The sequence below is a fragment of the Aspergillus udagawae genome (genome assembly GCF_001078395.1).
Source record: "Aspergillus udagawae IFM 46973 DNA, scaffold_4, whole genome shotgun sequence".
Taxonomy (NCBI): Eukaryota; Fungi; Ascomycota; class Eurotiomycetes; order Eurotiales; family Aspergillaceae; genus Aspergillus; species Aspergillus udagawae.
The window spans coordinates 3,743,100-3,763,121 of record NW_025091267.1 but is presented as its reverse complement, the minus strand read 5'-3'; the positions used below and the strand labels follow the sequence as shown (position 1 = coordinate 3,763,121).

The following is a 20,022-nucleotide window of genomic DNA, read 5'->3' as shown; positions in this document are numbered from 1 at the left end:
TAGCAGTCTCATTTCGACGAGTTTTGCCTCGTACTTATAGCTTTGCTTCTTCCTACACGGATAGAAATGCCTCTGGTCTTGGAAGATCTCGACGGCATCGTTGATGCAATGACCTTCCAATCCCCGGTCAGTCCATTTGTTCTAGACAACGACGAAGAGACTCAAATTTCATTGATCAGAGTCTATGAAGTCAGCATTGAGGGTGAGTTTACACCCTCGCAGTGGCAATGATGGAAGTCTTTGACGCTTTCAGAAGAGCGCTGTGGCAGTCTTAGGGTCAATTACCATCTGAATGACACATATGAGCTGCAGTACCAGTTGAGAATGTCCTTAGGGTTGCACTCGGGCGTGTAGAAGATCATGGCTGGCTAAGTTCCAGACTGGGTCCACTGGATTATGAGACAATTTCAGACACTGCTGTTGAAAACGGAAGTAGTATTGAGGATCAACGGTCGAGACCTCATGGAGAATATCCCTATCAGAGGCCTCTCGTCCTCGATGTCATCGTCCAGCGCGGCTGTCAACGCATTTGTCCTCGTTTGAATGCTGCATGACCCCGATGGGGCATCATAGATCAGGGCTACATCACGACTTAACTCCACGGTATCTCTTGATGGAGACACTCAGTCTCCATCTGTTCTGCTTCCGGTCAGTGAAGCTGTCTTCGGATAATGGTCTACGCAATTGAGTGTAAAGTGTTGAGGTCTTCGCGTAATTGACCCTTCTGGCAAGGCTTTGGTGCCATGCTTCCTTCGTCTCAAGCGTTGACTAGACCACACTGGAGCTTTCTGAGGACAGACAGCCGGCCTGAAACCAGCTGTATCGTTTAGGGTCGATCCTCCCTATTGGCAAAGGATCAGAGTTGATGACTCCATGACCAATGCACAAGCCAGGTTCCATGCACTATAGCTCACTATCCAGTCCACTTTATCTTTTGCTCATGACGGACAAAGCAGACCACTTCGTAGGCTGGTAAGTTCGGTACGCCTCTGAGCGCTTACAGGGTGGATTCCGTCATTGGTAATGAAATAGTAAAGTATATCGTTCTTAAAGCTAACCATTCTATTTACGGTCCAGTCAGTTAGTTGATGCTACTCGCAATACGGCTTTCTTTGGTCGAGTATCTTGTAATAGACGCATTATTCATGTTTTATAGTTCCGAAAGCGTTTCAGGCTCGTGTTGGACCAGTTTTCAGTTAGATCAGGAGGCGGAAGGGAGTTCCCACGCTGTTGGATAATCCCCGTAGGGAATGGAAAGCAAGAAGGAAAAAAGGAGAACACGGAAACAGAAGTGCTGATGAAACTACAGAAGACAAAAAAAGTAATGCATCATCCGTGAATCGAACACGGGCCTCGTCGATGGCAACGACGAATTCTACCACTAGACCAATGATGCTACCAACTGAGCTATTTGATTGGCTGTTGTAGCTTCTGGCCTTTTTAGAATATAAGAGCACCGCTGTAACTGTTTGCCCGATGTCCTAGTGGACTGAAGATGTTGCACCAATTTGAATATATTGAAATCGATAAAGAGAGGATCTACTACTAACTGACTGTTATCCCGCTACAGGCCTACCGGCTATCTGCATATTATTGTAGGGAAGTATGCACCAGCAGAGGTTTTGCATAGTTGTATATATATAGTTCAGGAGACCCGCGTAACTCCGGACCTCCGAGGAGTTCATCTCACCTTCCCAGAAGGAGAATTTAAAAGCAAAAAAGATTGAACCTTGATTTTGATAAAGATGCATGAACAACGTGATAACTGAGTTGCCCAGAAAGGAATATGGTGTGCTTACTCGATTGTGAGCCAATCACAGCCGGTCGTAAGATCATGGTTAAGGGTATTAAAATAGAGCATTTTCAGCGGGGTACACAGGCGGTGACAGACTGCTTGATATTCATGACCCTATCTATCTCCAACATAATCACCCTTCTATGAATTAAATACATCTAGTACCGACCTGCTGAGTTCTGAATCAAATCTGTTGTTGACTATCGAGATGCCAGGCCTGGGTAAATCCAAGCATCGCTCATCCCGCGCTTGCACGGCCTGTCGGGCTAAGCATGTTCGATGCGATGCGGCTCTACCGCGATGCACTCGGTGCTTCGAGGAGGACAAAGACTGTGTATATGTCAAGTCGAGACGGGGAGGTCGTCGTCGGGTCTTGAGCACGCTTACTTCGCCAATGAATGAGGCGAAAATAGATCACGGATCGTTTACATCGATACTGCCAATCTTAACCGAGGCGGCGGCGCCCAGGGAAATGTACTCAAGCGTCGATCTGACTACCCCAACAGCAGATCCGAGCGATCCTGTGGATGACCAGCTGCTGTCATTGTATTATCGGTACTTTCATAGTGCGCACCCATGCGCAGTACCTCGATTTGCAATCCAGCGTTATGCGGACAGCGACCACCAGGCAATACAGCCGCTTTATGCGGTGATGAAGTACATCGGCTCCCTGCATAACACATTAATTCCATCATCGCAATTGAAAGATCACGTTGAGGCAGAACTGGCTGTCGTACGGAGCACCAACCATGTAGTCTCCCCGTTCGCTGTGCAGGCGGTACTTCTCTACTCCATTGCAATTTATTGGTGCGATGAAACGAGAAAAGGCCTGGAGCTGCTTGAGGAAGCCATCCGGATGGCCCTCGACCTTGGAATGAATCGATGTGACTTTCCCATGCAGCACGGGAGGAACGACCCGATCCTCGAGGAAAGCTGGCGACGCACTTGGTGGCAAATTTATATTACCGATGCGCATATTGCTGGAAGCACACACATGTATCCCTTCCGGACGACTGGGATACCTATGGATGTTCATCTGCCCTGCGAGGAGGAAGAGTATGAGTCCGGGGTAGGCGGTCCTTCTTCTAGTATGGTACCACGGCTGAGGTCATAGAATATTTCAAACCCACGAAAGCTGGAAGAATACGATATGCGAGAGTTTGCTGGTGATGAACGCGAGTTCTCTTCGTTTGCTGAGATGGTGGGCTTGACTCGAAGTTTGGACTTGGCCCTCGCCTCAAGAAAAGACCTGGATATGAAGAACATCAATACCGTCTGTGCTAACGTCGATGCGATCCACGTCTCATGGACGTCACTTTTGCCGCCGTCAAAGAAGACTGTTTTTAGACCCGACGGCTCCCTGGATGAGATTCTGTTCAAAGCACATGCTATTATTCACACGTGAGTCAATCTCCATTTGTTTGTGAGTCTCATTAATAATGCGTAGATGGATTGTCGACCTTCATCGGCAATTGTCAAACCTGGCTTATAGCGCCATCGAGGGTGTGTCATATTGTTGCCCACAGGCGCCGCCAGAGAGTCTCCTCCAAAGTAACTCGCCTGAAAGTGATCTTCACACGAGAAGAGTTCTCCACTCCATTGAGCGGTTCGAGTCCCTGTTGACCCTCCCAACCAACATCATCAGCCACACTCCGTTCATTATCTGCATGATTGCCGTTGTGACCATCGCCCATCTCTCCGCCTGCCGCTATGTCTTCAAGGGACAGGAGTTGCCACTGAATCGAGAGCGGATCAGAGTGACTATGGGAACTCTCAAGGCAATGGGAGAACACTGGTCTCTTGGCAAACGGACGTACCAAGAAATCAGTGTGATTGCACGAGAAATATTGTCACTGGACCGACCATTGCCCTCTCCGTCCGCTTCGCGAGAACCACAGCATACCACAACAGGTGTATCTGAAGTAATGACGGACATTTTTGCACTTGCATCGGATGTGTCTGTTGAGCCTTGGGACTTTTGCGATTTGTTTGACATTGACTATCATGAGGCGACTGTTCGGGACGCCCTGACTCATGATCTGGTCGTAGCTGAGTGCTGTATCTAAAACCGCTCAAAAGATTGATAGCTTTGGGTCTATTGACATCAAACAGCGTAGGAAGCTATACAGGCTATACGTCGATCCCTCTCATTTGATTGGCTCTGGTTAGTGATCAGACAGTTGTAACCCTAAACACATGTCCTTTAGGTTACACCCCGCGAAAGCAACTGGTAGGACATATCAAACTGTCATTGATCCGAAGCTGACTTAGATTGAAATCGACCGGAATTATCCGTCTGAAAGTTCGGCGTCTGACGTACGTAAAATACATTTCGTCCGAAGTGCTACAGACCATTATCCTATTGTGGGAGATCGGGTATCCGGGAACTCGGGGAGTCACCAATACCCGGCTGGCCCTATTGAGATCGCAACGTCAAGATTATTTTCGCTCTCTCTTCTGCCTAACTTTGAATTAATTATCTGTGAGTCATTGGCTGCTTGGCAGCCTTGGCTATCATCTGAACTCGTATTTGACCGGCAATCCGGGTATAGTGACAGCGGATGACGTACGTGCCCTTTTAAGATTATATAAAGCGTCATATTCCTCTTCCCAGGGCACCATCGACAATTGACAGTGGCACCTCGAAAATAGCACCAGAAGGACAAATCTGGCTTTTACCAAATGGCGCTTCCAAAAACAATGCGCGCCCTCCTGCAGCCCTCCTTCGAGGAACCCCGTCTGGTGCTCGCCCCAGACCACCCCGTTCCAACCGCCACAGAAGGAACAGACGAGCATCTCATCCAAGTACACTGCGTCAGCCCGTGCACCAACGAACTGAACTGGGCCAAGTTTTACCCTCCCCTCCAAGAACGCGAGCAAATCCCCTGCTACGATGTCGCGGGAACAGTAATCACCGCACCGCCATCCTCCGACTTCCAACCCGGTACAGAAGTCTACGCACGCTCAAACTATCTCCGACCCGGCTGCGCACGCGACTATGCCGTTATATCTGGCGCCGATCTCGCGCGCCGTCCGCAGAACCTGAGCTGGGTGGAGAGCACCGCCATTCCGCTGAGTGCGCAGACGGCGCTACAGGCGTTATTTGTGCAGTCTGGGATTGGGGAGCTGGGCGATGCTGCGTGGAAGGGAAAGAGGGTGCTTGTTACGGCTGCTTCTGGGGGTGTGGGGATCTGGGTGGTGCAGTTGGCGCGGCTGGCGGGTGCGACCGTGATTGGGACGTGTGGGCCGCGGAATGTAGAGTTTGTGAAGTCATTGGGAGCAAACGAGGTGATCAACTACCGGGAGAGAGATCTGAAGGAGTGGGGCAAGAGGCCGGAGAATCAGGTTGATCTGGTGGTTGACTGCATTGGAAAGAAGTCGTTGGAAGATGCGTGGTGGTGTGTCAAGGAGGGTGGGATCCTGATCAGTATCTTCCAGCCTCCGGAGCAGGTGCAGCCTGAGGAGTGTAAGGGAAAGAATGTCCGGAATTTCTTCTTCATTGTGTCTGCGAATCGAGCAGATCTGGAAAAGGTCACGAAGCTGGTGGAAGAGGGCAAGTGTCGGGGTGTCGTGGACAGTGTTTGGCCGCTGGAGCAGTTCGAGGAGGCCTTCAAGCGACTGGATGAAGGTCATGCTAGGGGGAAAATTATCCTGGATCTGTCCCTGAATCAGTAACTGAACTGCATTTAGCTATCGGGTTTCCGTCAAGAGGACGCTTTCTCAAAAATGTCCACTACGACCAATCTTCTTTCTCTGATCGCTATGTTGAAAAGGCTTGCCCTTCATATATTGGCCAAGGTCTTGAGTATCGAAGTCCGTCGCTGTCGTTACAACAAGTATGTTCTAAAAAATGTATTGAACGATGCCATTGATAATATCGGATGTATTTCGAGAGCAGAGAATTGAAATATGAAGAGACTGAACAAAAGGCTTCGCTACAAGATTTTCTTACAACCACTTGTCAACCTACGTTATCCAATCCCACATACCAGACTGATGAGACAACCAGAGTGGCTACCATAAAGCAGACAGATGTTTCCTTCTCATGCATGAAACTACCCACCAGGTCAATCGAGTTGAACCAGACCGCACTCAATGCAAGCAGCATCTCCGTGACAAGCTTCACCCATTTTGGCAGTGGGTAGTATGCGTAAACGGCTGACAAACATGCACAAGCCATGGTCATAGCCACACAGCAGTAGGATTGGCGCCATGGAGACTCGGACTTTGGTGAGACAGCTCTGCTTCCTCTCGCTACGATCTCATCGCCTTGGTATTGATATTGCAGGACTCGCGTGGCGAGAAGGTATTCCACCAGCACCGCCATGATGGGTAAGCGGAGGAAACCTTCAATGACGGGAATGTTATTCGCCTTGTTGTCGCGAAGGAGACGGACCACCAAACCGATCGCAGATGGCTCACCTGCCATACGAGCGAGATCAGACGCGGAGATCTCCATTGATTCAGCGCCGATCGTGTACTGCGCAAACTCGTGCTTATGCCAAATACCGACTAGACGGCCCTTTCCCTGATTGCGGAGCGTGAAGAGGGCACGGATACATAGAGAAAGTCCCACGACAACTGACAGCCAGAGCATTCCGTGGCCAACGACCCCCGATGGTGCCAGTCTTTGCGCTTTCAGCCCGCCGTACAACCATCCTGCGATGACAAGGGCCATTTCCAGAGCAGGCATGGCAAAGACTAACATAGTAGCCCACCAGGGGAGGGAAGAGGCGAGAACGTCGCCCGCCAACAAGAGCGATCCATCTGCCGTCTCGTACTGAAAAACAGCCTCATCAAGGCACAGCAACGACTGCAAGATATCGTTCCCATTGACGTTCTTGCCCCCCATTGTCGCAAGGGTCGGCCGCACGGTCATGAACCAGACCGCAAGTCCACGCCCCGTCGCTGCAGCCATGAGCCCAACAGCACAGGCCACAAGCAGATGCACAAGGAGATACATTCGCGTGGCGCAGACCATCCGCGCTCCACGGTCACTGCCGTAGGGGCTCGTCCACTTCCGCAGCTTCAAGAACGGCGTGAGTTTATGGTCCACGCTGGTGAATATCCACCCCCAAGAGAGTGTGGCCTCCGTAACCTGCAGTTCCTGTTGCTGCTCCTTGATATACGTACACCGTGACGCGCGCACATCTATCTTCGTCTCCATCTCTCGCACGATTTCCTCCGTTGTCGCTGGCGGCGATCGCTCCAGCATGTCCAGCGCGACAGCAAGGTCCGCCTCCTGCAGGGGAAATAGATTCTCGTTCGTTTCTTTGACCTTTGCGCCGCACAGGCTCTCGTGCCGAGGACATTTAATCCAATGTACCGTGCTCTCCTGAGAGGTTTGGTCTTTCAGCTGACATCCCACCACGAGAACCTGCCAGTCCCGGCCGGCGGCGAACGTTTCTATCTGCATAGCTACCCGGCGAACTAAGCCCTGCAAATCCTCGGGGGTGCGCCAGCACACCACGGCGATATCCGTGCGGACTTTGTTGGTGACCCAACCCGCGTGGAGAAACCAGTTGCCGCGGGCGAGCGCGTTGGTCATAGACCGGATTCGGAGGGCCATACGGACACTCGAGAACAGAGCCGTTCCTGCACTGGCGACCTTGCCGACATGCGCTGCTATGATGATGGCGCCCCAGAAGGCAATAATCTGGGAGGACCATGCAGCTGTGGAGGAGACGACATATTGTGCCGACACGGGGAGCGACTGCAGTAGCAGCACAAGAAGGTAAAAATTGCAATATGCCATCAAAATTACTACATAGCTGTTGCTATGGAACAAGATGTGAATTAGAGGGGACCACAGCGACTTATAATTACCTATCTGATGCGAGGCTGGGGCGGAGTCAGCCGCGGCTGCATATGGCGCTTCAAACTGGATAAAATAGCCGAATCCGAAGCTCACGAGGCTTCTCACCTGCAATGATCCAATCGTCAGTCAGAATTCAATGGGTAGAAAATTTTGCCAGTGATTGATCCGGCCACCTTATTATTCCACAGACATCTAGTATAGCTATATTCCCCTTTTATTAGCTACGGCACCATCTTACCACAAAGCTGCAGAGTGTCTTAACGAGTACTTCTGGCATAATACTGAACCGCAGTGATCATGAGTTTGACGAGGACCTTCAGCACAAGGATAGCATTGCTGAAATAGTTGTGCAATACGGTGTTCAACAGAATCCAAGCCTAGATCCATCCATGCAAACTAATCTGTGGTTTCTACCCATGCACCGCGCTTTTGAAGTCAGAAAAACAGGAACATAGATCTGGGATAGAACGATGCTGACCAGTTGTCATTGGCTAGCTTGACTCTCTTAAGTAGTGGACAGGAAAAGAAAATCGGCTTCTGTCAAAAGTGCTCATGATCTTATAGTTTAAGTCAGTTAAGAATTTAGCTTTGACCATTGAGCCATCATTTATAGCCCTAATAGCTAGTAATCTTTCTTTCATAATGGATAATCTGCTTGTTTCTCTTTCTGTGCTGGAATTAGCCTTTCCGGCACTAATATACACATGTACTGGCCACTAAGGAATTCAACAAGCCGGTTTCAACAAGCTGATCAGTGAATCATTTGGAACCGGGAGTTACCGGTGGCAGACAGTAGTTAAGACATATGTACTATGCAGCTGGCCCACTAGAGGCATCACCGATGTATCCCAAAGACTGAAAGTCTGGCAAACTCCGCAGCCCCCCGGGCCGCAACATACTCATCAGCTCCACCCACGATCTGTGGAACACTGCTAAATCCCTGGATAAAAACCTTGTCTACAACTGACCTAAATGTCTTATCGACCGCGCTCTCACCAAAGAGCACAACCCGATCAGGCATTCGAGAGCCGGGATACTTTCGTTTCCATTCCATCAGTCTCAAGGCCAGCCGAACCCAATAGCCCTCCTCATGTCGAGATGCATAACCCAACGTCCACTGGTCCTCATCATCCCAGAACCCAAGCACAATGTGAGCAGACTTGACTGTGGTGCGAAGTACCTTGACTGCATCCTCCGTATATAGGATGGAAATGACACTAGCCAGGGGCATTGCATCAATCTCAGACTCGCACGCATTGTAGTCTCGATAATCGGAGCAGAGAAAATGACCATAACCTGCTAACGCTGCTCCAGTATCCCGCACCCATGCCCATGAGCGCCTCTGGTGAATGTCTTCAGGGAATGGAAGATTGAGGTACTCAAATGCGTCGTGGATATCCTCCTCGTAGAGCGCAATAAGATGAGGGGTGGAGATGACGATGGGTAGTGTTGCCATGGGCACTGACAGCACATCTTCCACTTGGACCTTGAGCTGTCGAATCATGACGGCTAGGGCCCCGACGTCCCCTGACGCGGGGAGTCCAAGCCATTTGCGAAGGGAGCGAAGTTTTCTGCGAGGAAGGTCCTGGAATTGCTCAGGCGGTTTGACATACGGGGGGCTAGGTTAGATTAATTAGCTAGTGTTATACTATGTCATCCAAAGCAGAGATAGACAGACTGGAGGTGTGTGGATGAGTGCAATGATAAACGCTGAATGACCTCTTCATAGTGGGATGACCCTTCTATCCTTCCGATATTAATTATCGACCCGTTCGGAAAGCTTACAGCGGCCGTCCTGAGAGAAGCCATGGTTAATACCCCCTCATTTACTCTCATAGGGACAAAAGGAAATACCCATAGAATCCGGTCAAGTCTAACCCAATGCCTGGCGGCTCGGTTGTGACTGGAGGACTGGCCTTGCCATGGTTGGTGTCACTTTTAGAAAATAGGTGGAAATGAGTGCCTAGGGTAAGCACAAAGAGAACGAAGGTGATGGCGACAAATGGAGGAGTTGGCCTGAACCTCAAAGTCGGTACCATGACAGTCAGCAAATTGGCAGTGGAAGGTTGAAACTGTCAACTGGCGCAGGCACCGAGCGGAATATAAACGCAGGTAACCTCCGGCGCTAAATAGCCCAACCCCTCTCCCACTCTGCTGCTCTGGAAAACAGAGGTGGTAGGGACTGGAGTGCGTTTCCACTGTATTGTTTCAGCTCTTCAACTGCGAGATCCTTGTCATATACCACCCAGACGCCTGTCGCTGAATTTGTAAAGCGTCATATTGTTGCAACAAGGAGAATCCAGAAATGGAGAAAGACGACAATCACGAAAACTCTATGGCCAGAAACAATTTATGGGGTAGTGAACTATCTGCACAAGGCCCTACAAAAGTCTTAGCTGATACCCGTAGTTCGATATAGTCAGTCCTCAACGCAAGCCGCAACAGACAGTTGAGCCCGCAAAGCCATTAAAATCAACCTCCCCTTTTATCAGGGTCAATCAAGTGGAAGCGTCAACCTTCAAACATACTTTAATATAAAACTGTAGAAACAACCAGGCAATTACTATATTGAACTCTTAACTTGATGGGGAGTTGAGTTCACTTACATCCAAACATACACAATTTCTCAAGTTTGTGCAATATTATCCTGTAACTACTGAATGCTACTTACAGGCCCTGACGCTTGGGTCCTGGTAGAAGGTAATTGGATAATTTATTAAACAACTAAGACCCTTAAGGAGGTCAGCAGAAACAGAACTTTCGTGTGATGATTACAATGCTTACAGTGCTTATAAGCTTACAGTCTTTACGGAGCTTATAGTAATCATGATGCTTATAATGCTTGCGATCCTTGCAGTGCGTACAGTGATTACGATAATCCAGTGCTTAGATACTTACTGTGCTTACCATACGTCAAACAACAGGTGTTGCGTTAATCCCTTGACATATCCGGGGAAAGGGCCCAACCATTTTCAAAGGAGCAGGACATCTACAAATATATTTGTATACTGAGTGCTGCTGTATTCGTCTATATATGTAGATGTCCTAGCCGTGCCAGTTCACATAAAAATGTCCGTACAAATCTGTTCTTTGAGCGGGCCAGGATACACCTCCCCGATCTAGTCAAACAACTGACTATGCCCGCTCCGAGTTCAGCATCTCAAGATCAGAATCCACTTTGTAGCCCCCCTGCTTGTGCGACAAGAGCTTGCTTGGGTGGGAGACATTAAGGGTAATGCAGCATGCGAACATTAGTGCGGCATCAAAAACATAAATAAAGACCTCCTTGCTCTGAAGATACCCATCGCTTCCCTGCACATATTCGGCCACACGATAGACAGATCGAATCATAATGAGAACGCTAACCGTGTACAGAATCTTCATGTAGTGGCTCCATGGCAGCTCTGCGGACACCATGTGATGCATGGGCGTTGCAAGCATACGGCGATGGAATATCACCGAGACGATCATGAAAAAGCCGAAGAACAGAATCTGAACAAACAGACCACCGATGATCATATGTTCTCCCATCTTGACTCTGTCCTGGGTTTTGGCACCCGCAAGCAAGCCACCACCTGCGCAACCAATGCATCAGCTATAGTGTTCAATTGATATTTAGTACCCGTTTGAAGTCACTGCATACCTCCACACTGCATCAGAAAGGAGATAACGTCACCCGTCACAAAGACCTTGGTCAGCCAATTTGGACGGACCAACGAGAGGGAACCTGCGTTCAGCAGTCGAATGATCCGGCCCAGAACCATGTACACAGACGCGGCGAACAGTGCTGGAGCAAGGAGAAGCAACAGGCTCTGGCCTATATACGGCTTTGTCGTCCAGTCGGGGGTCTGCTTTGCACTTATGTATCTGCAGAGGTAGCCGATAGCCTCGACTATGATCAGCAAATGGTGTCAGCCTGTGTAAGCCATAGCAGCCACTAGCTTCGTGGCTAATGCCCTCGATCCAAACCACACATGAAGGGAATTACACACAGAAGCCACCGATAATGAAGGCAGTCATAAACCAAGCCCTGGCCTTTGCCATCTGCCAGATATGCACAACCGTTGTTAATCCGAAAACCGCAGCAAACGCAACAGCTGCACCTGCGGAAGGGTCGTAGTGGTAGAGCTTGAATGCCATCACTTCGATAACAAAAGAAAATGGACAAGCGAAAACCCGGATTGGAGGAGACCTGGGTGAAATACCGGGTCAAACAGCTTACTTACCGTCTTTGAATTTTGAATTTGATCGTCGAAGAGAGAAAAGGGCGGGTATGGAGACAAATATAAACCAGCGAAAGTCATCTACTGCTTCTGGTGCTCCACTCCAGATACTACGTATATCTCATTTCCTGTAGCTGCCTAGAATTCATGGCTTGGCTCGTCTGGTCTGAACTTCGTAGTAAACAAAATGCACGAAGCTACGTCGTACAATTTGCCAGTTCCACTTGCTTTTTACCGCCCTCCTCAAAGATCACTTTATATGCAGCAGAGGTAGCTAGATGACTCGAAACGGTCTGTGATACGAACTACGAGCAGTGGATCTCAGCTTTCCACCTCAAATGGGCTAACGCAAATTAGGAACCTCTATAAGTTGCCACCGAGACTATCTAGTCTACAAGTTCTTTTGTGGATCCGAGAAGCTCTTCCTTGTGTGCCCCAACAAAGTCGAAGTGTCCATGGAGCTTCCAAACCCACAATCCTCGGAGGACAAGAAGAAACGAAGTAAGAGCAGGAACAACTGGGTAAAGCAGGATTTCGCCCGTAGTTTGAACCAATATTAACTCATAGGGAGTAAATGTACAGGAGGATGTTGCATTATCAGTAATCCGACCACGCCTGGGCAATATTGATGCCTGTGCTGTGCATTGCAGGATCATAGGCTGATCCTTATTATGAGCACTTCGTGCCTGGGTGTGCGCAGAAAAAGCCTCTATGGCTGAAACTCGTAGCGCGCAACTACAATTTTCGCGTCCATCCACCCACCAGTGGTATGAACCAACATGCCCAAGAAGGTGAACAGTACGAATACGAGGACCCATTATGGTTGCTGATCTGGTGGGTGAGGGGCATCGGATTGGCTCCACTTAGATTGCGCCTTTAGGTCTCCCAAACAATTTTTTCCCATGGCTATCTATTACTATTTTAAGCGTCCCCAGCCCTCTGACGGACGTTATAGATTAGTGGCGTGATAGTTGTTAACCATCACCTCGTCCCTACTTCACATCTGAATGCAAGAAGGATACACTCTTCGCATACATTTTACCTTCTACTACTACGCAGTGCTTATGCTTGATAGTGAGGGACGAAAACGAAAACCATATACACTCGAGAGCAGGCCTATTTACTGTTCAAATAATAAACAGCAACTATCCAACATTATACACTAACACTATCCCCATCAACCTGAGTCATCTCTGGGCTTGATCCACGTCCAACATATCCATTCGTCACAGCTTGTGAAAACTCAGCATCTGGCATCATCCCGTGTGTAAGCTCCTCCAAGGACTTGATCCGTCCGTCCTTGTCTCGAACGTCAGGAATGAGGAAATATGTGATGAGTAGGCCCATGAGCATGAACAAAGATAGACTAGCCATTTGTCAGTGGAAATCACAACAAATCCTCTCCGAAAGGAGCCTACCAGAGAAGAGCATATCCCAACCAATTCGGTACGTTGGTATAGTCCTTCCCGTTCCCGAAATCCACATACGCCAGGAAACACTGCGCCAGGATAGAGCCGAGTTTGCCAAAGGCGGCCGCGATGCCGTGGCAGGTGCAGCGGAATCGAGTTGGAAAGAGTTCAGCAGGGAGCTGACGGTCAGCTTATATTTCTGAATTGGGGATATGGAGACTTACCATATAGGTTGTGGTGTTGGGTCCTAGACAGCGCGTTAGCAAGGTCAACGACATTGAGGTAGTAGTAAACTCACCAAAGTTGAAAAATATCTGGCAGAGAATATACAACACCACCAACGCCGATGGATCATCTTGTTTTACCAAATGCTGAAACGACGCGCCAATAACCACATTCAGCAAAAATAGCCAGAAGAATCCGTTCAGTTGGATATTGCGCCGACCCAGTTTATCGATCGTCAGGATTGACAGCAGACTACCCACGATAGCGCCTGAGGAAACAACAACAATACTCTGATACGCTGTCTGGAAGAGTAGCTGATACAAACTAGTCCGGGGCAGCTTGCTTCCGAACCAGATCGTTCGAGTGATCCGCGGACTGATGAGCCCTAGGCCATAGAAGGGGAGGTCGAGACAGAACCAGCAGAGGGATGTGGCGGCCAGTTTTCTGAAGTTGTCCTTCTGCCTGAGGAAGAGTTTGAAGTCTTTCCAGATTGCCAATGGGGAGATGGCATCCTGTTCCTCAAATGGGGCAGCAGACGCAGGCTGGTCGGGCTGTTGGTCTGCTGATTGGGTGGGCGATAGTCGGAATGAACCTGACTGTGGAGAGGCTGGTTCTACGCTGTTCACTGATGCACTGTCAATGCTAACACGGTGATAGAATTGCGAGACGTCATTGACGGCCTGAAGACTATCTTTGGTGACTTCTGCTGTATAGCGGGGGGACTCGATGATCGTGAGTCGGAACCACAGTGCGATGAAGGCGGGCACTGCTCCTAGTCCGACGAGCAGCCGCCAGATGGTGTCAAGACTTCGGATACAGTTTCCTGTACATGTGGTCGTATTAGGGTCGGTGGGGAGACGGTGTTGGAAGCCCGCCACCGCGATGAGAGCAACCAGTTGCGCAGCAAGCTGTCCGAGGGACTGACAAAAGAAGACCGTTGCAAGTAGTCGCCCACGTAGTCGAGTCGGCGCAAATCTGAGATCGTCAGCTACGCTTACGAGATGCCGAAGAGGATCTTACTCTGAACAAATGACTGCAGACAGAGGATAATCCCCACCCAATCCAATCCCGAGCAGTCCACGCCAAAATAAGAAAAGGGCGATAGCAGACATGGAGTTCTCGGCCCCTGAAGACGATAATGCCAGTCCCAGAGTGGCAAAGATCAGAATAGCCAACTCCATGCCGTACATCTTGCTTCGTCCCCAGACATCCGCAGCGACGCCAAAGGCGATCTGGCCAAGAAGAACACCGCCTAGAGTGACTATACTGAGAGCCACCTCATAGTCATGCCGGACTGCATTGGCCTCGGTCCAGTTTGAATGGTTCCAATAGACAATGTTCATCATGGGTAGAACCATGTTGACAGAGAAGATCTGCAAAGTCAGTTGATGAATCCTGTCCAATGGGTGCCGTCACGTACACCGTATGCATCAGTGAAGAAGCCGAGCCCTGCTACGACGACGATCCACATCCATTCCCGTCGTCGAGCGCTTTCGAGTCTACCGATGATGTAGGCATGTCTTTGAGCGGGCTGTTCTTACGGTTAGCAACTGATGCGTGGCTAAGCTTTTGTATCCATGGACCCTCACCGTATGGTGCCGGAAGTCCTGATATCCCTTCCATGGGTAGAATCGCAGACCCAGAGCGGCTAAGCGAGGATATCGCATATTGCTTGTTAGTGTATTACAACTTAAGAGAGTAAGTCAGGATTCAAGAAGGCAAAGACACAGTTTCTTCTACGCTGCCTACTGACAGCCATCCTGCCCCTAAATCATTATCAAACGAGGCTGACGACCCTTCTTCAGAGTCAGAGAGCCTCATACTTTTGGAAGGAGTTTGCCCAGGCAAAAATACGAACAACGGGCAACAGCCACACAATTTCCCATATCAAAATCCAGGGGCGGAGTCGACTTGAATGTGCCCTGTGGACCACGAGGCCGGCAGCCCTGCACAGACCCGAGACATCTGTCAAACTGCAACTCGAGACGATAGGCTAGATATGAATGACTGAATCTAAATGTTCGAAGGTCTTCGCCAAAGACACTGTTGGAATGATGCACGTTGTGTAGACGACGGCGGCTATTGGGCCGGGAGCACGAAGCCGTCGGTGCTAGTCTAGTCCCCTTGGCGCCACCACGTGTGATGGATGACCATGTATATGATGATTGCCTTTCACTGCCACAAAGCGTCCATTGACGCGCTGCTGACGAGGCATGTATTCGCCGCCCGTGGGAGACAGGCGTATTTTGAGCCGCTAGCCTGTCAATGGTTGGGCAAGGCTATCAGAAAGGGTGGGGACCAGTTCGCGTGTCGTTTCTCCCCATGGCCCATGCTCCATCTTCAAGTTCCACTTTTGCTGATCCATGGATGCAATCTGATCCTCTTCGGCATTACTACCTTGTGAAAGTCTGAGCTTTTACTTAACTATCGACGTTATACGGGATGAGCTTCGGCTGGAGCGCCGGAGATGTGTTACAAGCTGCCAAGATCGCCTGGGATGTCTACAAGTGTATCGCTGACGGAACTCAAAATGCAAAGGTTGATTTCACACAGTTCAAAGCAGAGTTTGAGTTGATGAGAGCAACCATCAAAGAGTTACAAGAGGCAGAGAATGAGGTCCCCGTGTCCAAGAGGGTCGCCCTCGGTCAGTCGTATCAGCAAACTATCATCGAATGCACCGATTTCGTCAAGAAGCACCAAAGGCTAGCGCGCGATATACATTCAGGCGGATCCAAAGAACCGTTACAATGGCACAAAGTCTCGGACAGAGTCAAGACGCTTTTCCACCAAGTTTCGTGGCCGATAGAACGCAAAGAAGCCGAACGACTGCGCCGCGCGCTTGAGCGGAATGTCCAGCTAGCGAACTTGATGGCAACCAATACCGTGATTGATATACAGAAACAGAATAGGCAGGAGAATCTGGAAATTCTGCGTGCAATTAAGTATACTGAAGACAACTCCGCCATAGATCCCGGACTATGACTGACTGAGCTTACAGAATCATGAGCCTACAGATATCGTTCATCCTCCGCCAATGCATGCCTGGACATAGTTCTAACAACAGGGACAATACTCTGGAAAGCCGGCTGTTGTCCGAACTTGGTCAGCGAGCTCTACCACGGTTACGAGATACGGAACAGCTGCCGCCGTTGCTGGAGTTTCCTGGCACAAGGTCCGACGAGCGGGAGTCGAAACCCCTTCTTCGCATCCAAGATGTCTCCCAGAAGCTAGAGCACCTTATCATGCGTCGTGATATGCCCGTCGTCGGCTTCCTAGACCAGATCCGAGCGGATATTCGTGGCGCCTTGAATCAGGCTGGGTTCAAACATGTCACCGTTCCTGGTCAACTGGCGTTGAATGCACCTACTAAACCCAAAGAGCCTGCGCGAATTTTGAACAAGGAGATTGATGAATGGGAAAAATTCAGCGACTGGGTTAAATTTCAGCTCCTGCACCAAGAGCGCGCGATCACCCCGGCAGGGAGGGAACACTCGACACATGATAATGACCCTCCCGGGGAACCACCACCTACGCCTCCACTGGATGCGCCCATCAGTACTCGCTACCGGTGCACGAGAGTAGAGACCCAATGTCCTGTAGTGATGTAAGTGCTCAGTCAGGAGGTATAGGTGTAATTGCGGCTTGCTTATATAGACACAGGCATTTTCCGGATCCGAATCTCAAGAACCATGAATTACACAAACCGGTTAAATGCACAATAACTGTCTACCTACATCACCGTACCCGCGATGTTGGCTTCATTGAGGCAACAGATGTGACTGGCGCCGTGAAGCTAACTCATCGAATACACGAACCCACATTCCGAGGAGCCCAGAGCTCCATGATTCCATATATCGAGAGTGCTCATGTTGTCAACGACCCGACCAGTCCGTTTAGGATATGCTTTCAGGGGTCTCACCGTGTTAAGATTGAAACGAATGGTGCTGCCGAAAGATATGCCATCTCGCCGGTATATATCTGTCGGAAGAAGGGTGGTGAGTACCACTATTGCATTTGGGACGACAGCCCCTAATCGGATCCAGACTTTGTTGCTTTCCAGAGCATACTCCTGGGGAGAAATATTCTCTACTGCGGGGACGTCAAATATATCAACGCCGATGGCGTCGAGGAACACTGCTCGCTTGAGACCATTCGTGTCCTTCAGGACCCGCTCACGTCAGCGCGGAGCTTACTCTACTTTGGCAAACTCAAGCCAGGCTCGAATGCAAAGATGGGCTTTTTGGAATGGCCTTGTATGTACCATGCCTTTAGGAGCTGTCGAATCTGCTGTGCAGTTACTAAATATGACAGTGGACGGATTCGTTGAACTTAAGTACTCGAAGCTATCAACCAGGCTTCAACTGCAGGGAGGGGCCATCACGAGACGGAACTCTATGGGAAGTATCGGCAGCATGTTGTCGAACGATTCACGCCACTCAACCATGTCAATGTCGAGTTCAGGTCGCCACATAAGACAGTTGGCAATTGTCTTTCATGACGAGAAAGGTATGTTGGTTTTCATGCAGGTTCGTTATGGATTGTTGACATTTGATAGATTGTGAAGCATTCCGTAACACACTTCGGCAATAATGAAGGGAAACAATGAGCGCTTCTCCTATTAGAACCCGCAACTGAATAGTGCTATATCTCATGCATAATAGGTAATAATTTCAATACTACAGCTGACAAGGATATTTGACCAATATAGCAACCCACCGCCCTTGAACAAGGAGGACTCGGAGTCTAATTATCTGCAATCATCTGCAATCGTAGGCCTCGAACATTGGGTGCCAAAAGAGTCATTGGTGGATGAAATGTAGAGCTGAGAGATTATCTTTAAAGCATCTCAGAACACCCAACGTTTCACCGACTTTACATAGCTCAAACTCCACCACCTCCCCCAGCTCCAATGGGAGAACAGGCCGAGCCGCACCCTAGTTGAAAGGCTGCTGTTAGTTTAGCACAGCCGTCCGCACTGCAGACATAATCGGCAGCGCATGTGCAGGCCCCAGGCACGAAATCAGATGATCTGCAAAAGCATCCAATGTCCAAGACGCCTCCGGTACAGGCGGGAGTTGCTGCAATGGCGCGATTGATACATTCGAACTGGTAGACCCTCATTAGTCCGTCCTTAGGTATACAAGAGGGCTGGGGATTGCGTACCGAACAAGTCGGTGCTCCCATGAGTTGGAAGTAAAGAGCAACTAGATTTGGAAAGGGCAGGGGATTGACTTCCAGGGGTCTTCCCACGACTGCGACTGGTCATGCAAGGGCAGCAGCAGAAAGAAGAGGACACGGAACAAGGTGGCAAACCATCTGCATTGATGCTACCGTTGCAGGGTTGTTTTCACAAGCCCCTGGTAGATATTTAACAGGTCGCGTGCCTTGTCATACTACGTGCATCCATCATGGAATTTTTGAATCCTCTTTATTTCAAATTAAGACTATAGCTTCACTGTCATGATCTCAATCCCAACAGCCTTCACAAATACATCTCTGTACTAAACCCACGAGTGCAGCAGTAGCATACTCAGAGTCACAGTCACCAACATATTGACCAGGACACTGACCACTACAATGACACCTACCATATCCGTGACAGCAATCATTTTGACTCGGTATACTTGCTCTCAGGAACTGTCCAACGCTCAGGAATCAGCGTCTCATCTCACTGTGTTACAACAAGAAGTACAACCACATTCGATATATGTAGGACTGTAAGGTATGACAACATAATGTACAGTTTACAATGGTTCTAACCTCTTATTTTGGGGGTACAACTACCGACGGTTTTTAACAACCGACAGAGTGCTAAGTTTTCCAATTAAGTATTCAACGAACCGAGGTTGTACGACGTCAATTACTTATGATTCAAACGATGCATAGGCAACATGTGGTACCAAATTACCAGTAGCACTTTGCCTGGCCCAGCGGACGGATTGTCGGGCCACTGTATTCTCCGAGCCTTGTTCTAGCTCTCGGTCGACTGCCTGATAGAGCTTCAATCCTCAAGCACATATACATTGTATCTCTCGCGCTCTCTCGCGCTGTGCTAATCGATATACATACATGAATCAGCTGAACAGGACCTCCCTAGTCAGTAACATGCGGCTTTGGGCTACATTCAGACAGTCCAGCTATCCGAAATAGAAATTCCGAATTCCTCTGACCAGGCCCGCCTGGTTCGAAGAAATCATGGCTATTCCATCACGCACCAGGGTAAAATATGATGTTCAGGTACGGGCTAGGATGTATCTCAAGTAATTCAGGATCCTACGGGGAAGCGTTCAACAATCGTATATTGAAGCTGTCGAATCATGATTTGACAATCCGGATAACTTCAGTTTAGCCAGCCTCGTGTTATTTTCGCGTAATTACTTGAGCAGCTGATGTTATCCTACTAAATTTTGCTCCAGTATTGGAAGGCGTTTTAAACCCACAGACAACAGAACTGTCAAACCTAGTTGTCAGACCACGCGATTCTAGCACGGTAGAAATCTCCACAATTGTTGAGTCCTTAATTAGACAACTATAGCTAAGAATAGCTTCGGA

General features: G+C 49.2%; 7 protein-coding genes and 1 non-coding gene across 8 annotated transcripts; 3 read left to right on the top strand and 5 right to left on the bottom strand.

The window, feature by feature from the left end:
* Window positions 1–1,325: 1,325 nt before the first annotated feature.
* On the bottom strand, window positions 1,326–1,396 carry Aud_006690. The gene has a single exon. It is a non-coding gene; the product is annotated as a tRNA-Gly (tRNA).
* A 607-nt stretch (window positions 1,397–2,003) lies between these two features.
* Aud_006689 (putative C6 transcription factor) lies at window positions 2,004–3,861 on the top strand (the record flags this gene model as incomplete). The annotated part of the gene is made up of 3 exons (XM_043291588.1): window positions 2,004–2,864; window positions 2,910–3,196; window positions 3,243–3,861. 3 exons carry the CDS (start codon window positions 2,004–2,006, stop codon window positions 3,859–3,861), a joined length of 1,767 nt encoding a protein of 588 aa, XP_043147523.1.
* Window positions 3,862–4,477: 616 nt separating this feature from the next.
* On the top strand, window positions 4,478–5,470 carry Aud_006688 (NADP-dependent oxidoreductase; the record flags this gene model as incomplete). Its single annotated transcript, XM_043291587.1, has 1 exon — window positions 4,478–5,470. One exon carries the CDS (start codon window positions 4,478–4,480, stop codon window positions 5,468–5,470), a length of 993 nt encoding a protein of 330 aa, XP_043147522.1.
* A 286-nt stretch (window positions 5,471–5,756) lies between these two features.
* Aud_006687 (uncharacterized protein) lies at window positions 5,757–7,550 on the bottom strand (the record flags this gene model as incomplete). Its single annotated transcript, XM_043291586.1, has 1 exon — window positions 5,757–7,550. One exon carries the CDS (start codon window positions 7,548–7,550, stop codon window positions 5,757–5,759), a length of 1,794 nt encoding a protein of 597 aa, XP_043147521.1.
* Window positions 7,551–8,448: 898 nt separating this feature from the next.
* Window positions 8,449–9,652, bottom strand: Aud_006686 (uncharacterized protein; the record flags this gene model as incomplete). The annotated part of the gene is made up of 3 exons (XM_043291585.1): window positions 8,449–9,232; window positions 9,292–9,408; window positions 9,468–9,652. 3 exons carry the CDS (start codon window positions 9,650–9,652, stop codon window positions 8,449–8,451), a joined length of 1,086 nt encoding a protein of 361 aa, XP_043147520.1.
* Window positions 9,653–10,748: 1,096 nt separating this feature from the next.
* Window positions 10,749–11,753, bottom strand: Aud_006685 (RTA1 domain-containing protein; the record flags this gene model as incomplete). The annotated part of the gene is made up of 3 exons (XM_043291584.1): window positions 10,749–11,188; window positions 11,257–11,505; window positions 11,606–11,753. 3 exons carry the CDS (start codon window positions 11,751–11,753, stop codon window positions 10,749–10,751), a joined length of 837 nt encoding a protein of 278 aa, XP_043147519.1.
* Window positions 11,754–12,991: 1,238 nt separating this feature from the next.
* Aud_006684 (phosphate permease) lies at window positions 12,992–15,137 on the bottom strand (the record flags this gene model as incomplete). The annotated part of the gene is made up of 7 exons (XM_043291583.1): window positions 12,992–13,202; window positions 13,255–13,424; window positions 13,470–13,492; window positions 13,544–14,445; window positions 14,491–14,843; window positions 14,891–15,001; window positions 15,060–15,137. The coding sequence occupies 7 exons, from the start codon at window positions 15,135–15,137 to the stop codon at window positions 12,992–12,994; spliced, it is 1,848 nt and encodes a 615-aa protein (XP_043147518.1).
* Window positions 15,138–15,912: 775 nt separating this feature from the next.
* Aud_006683 (uncharacterized protein) lies at window positions 15,913–18,060 on the top strand (the record flags this gene model as incomplete). The annotated part of the gene is made up of 6 exons (XM_043291582.1): window positions 15,913–16,412; window positions 16,469–17,074; window positions 17,131–17,465; window positions 17,514–17,723; window positions 17,782–17,976; window positions 18,026–18,060. 6 exons carry the CDS (start codon window positions 15,913–15,915, stop codon window positions 18,058–18,060), a joined length of 1,881 nt encoding a protein of 626 aa, XP_043147517.1.
* Between the last annotated feature and the right edge of the window lie 1,962 nt (window positions 18,061–20,022).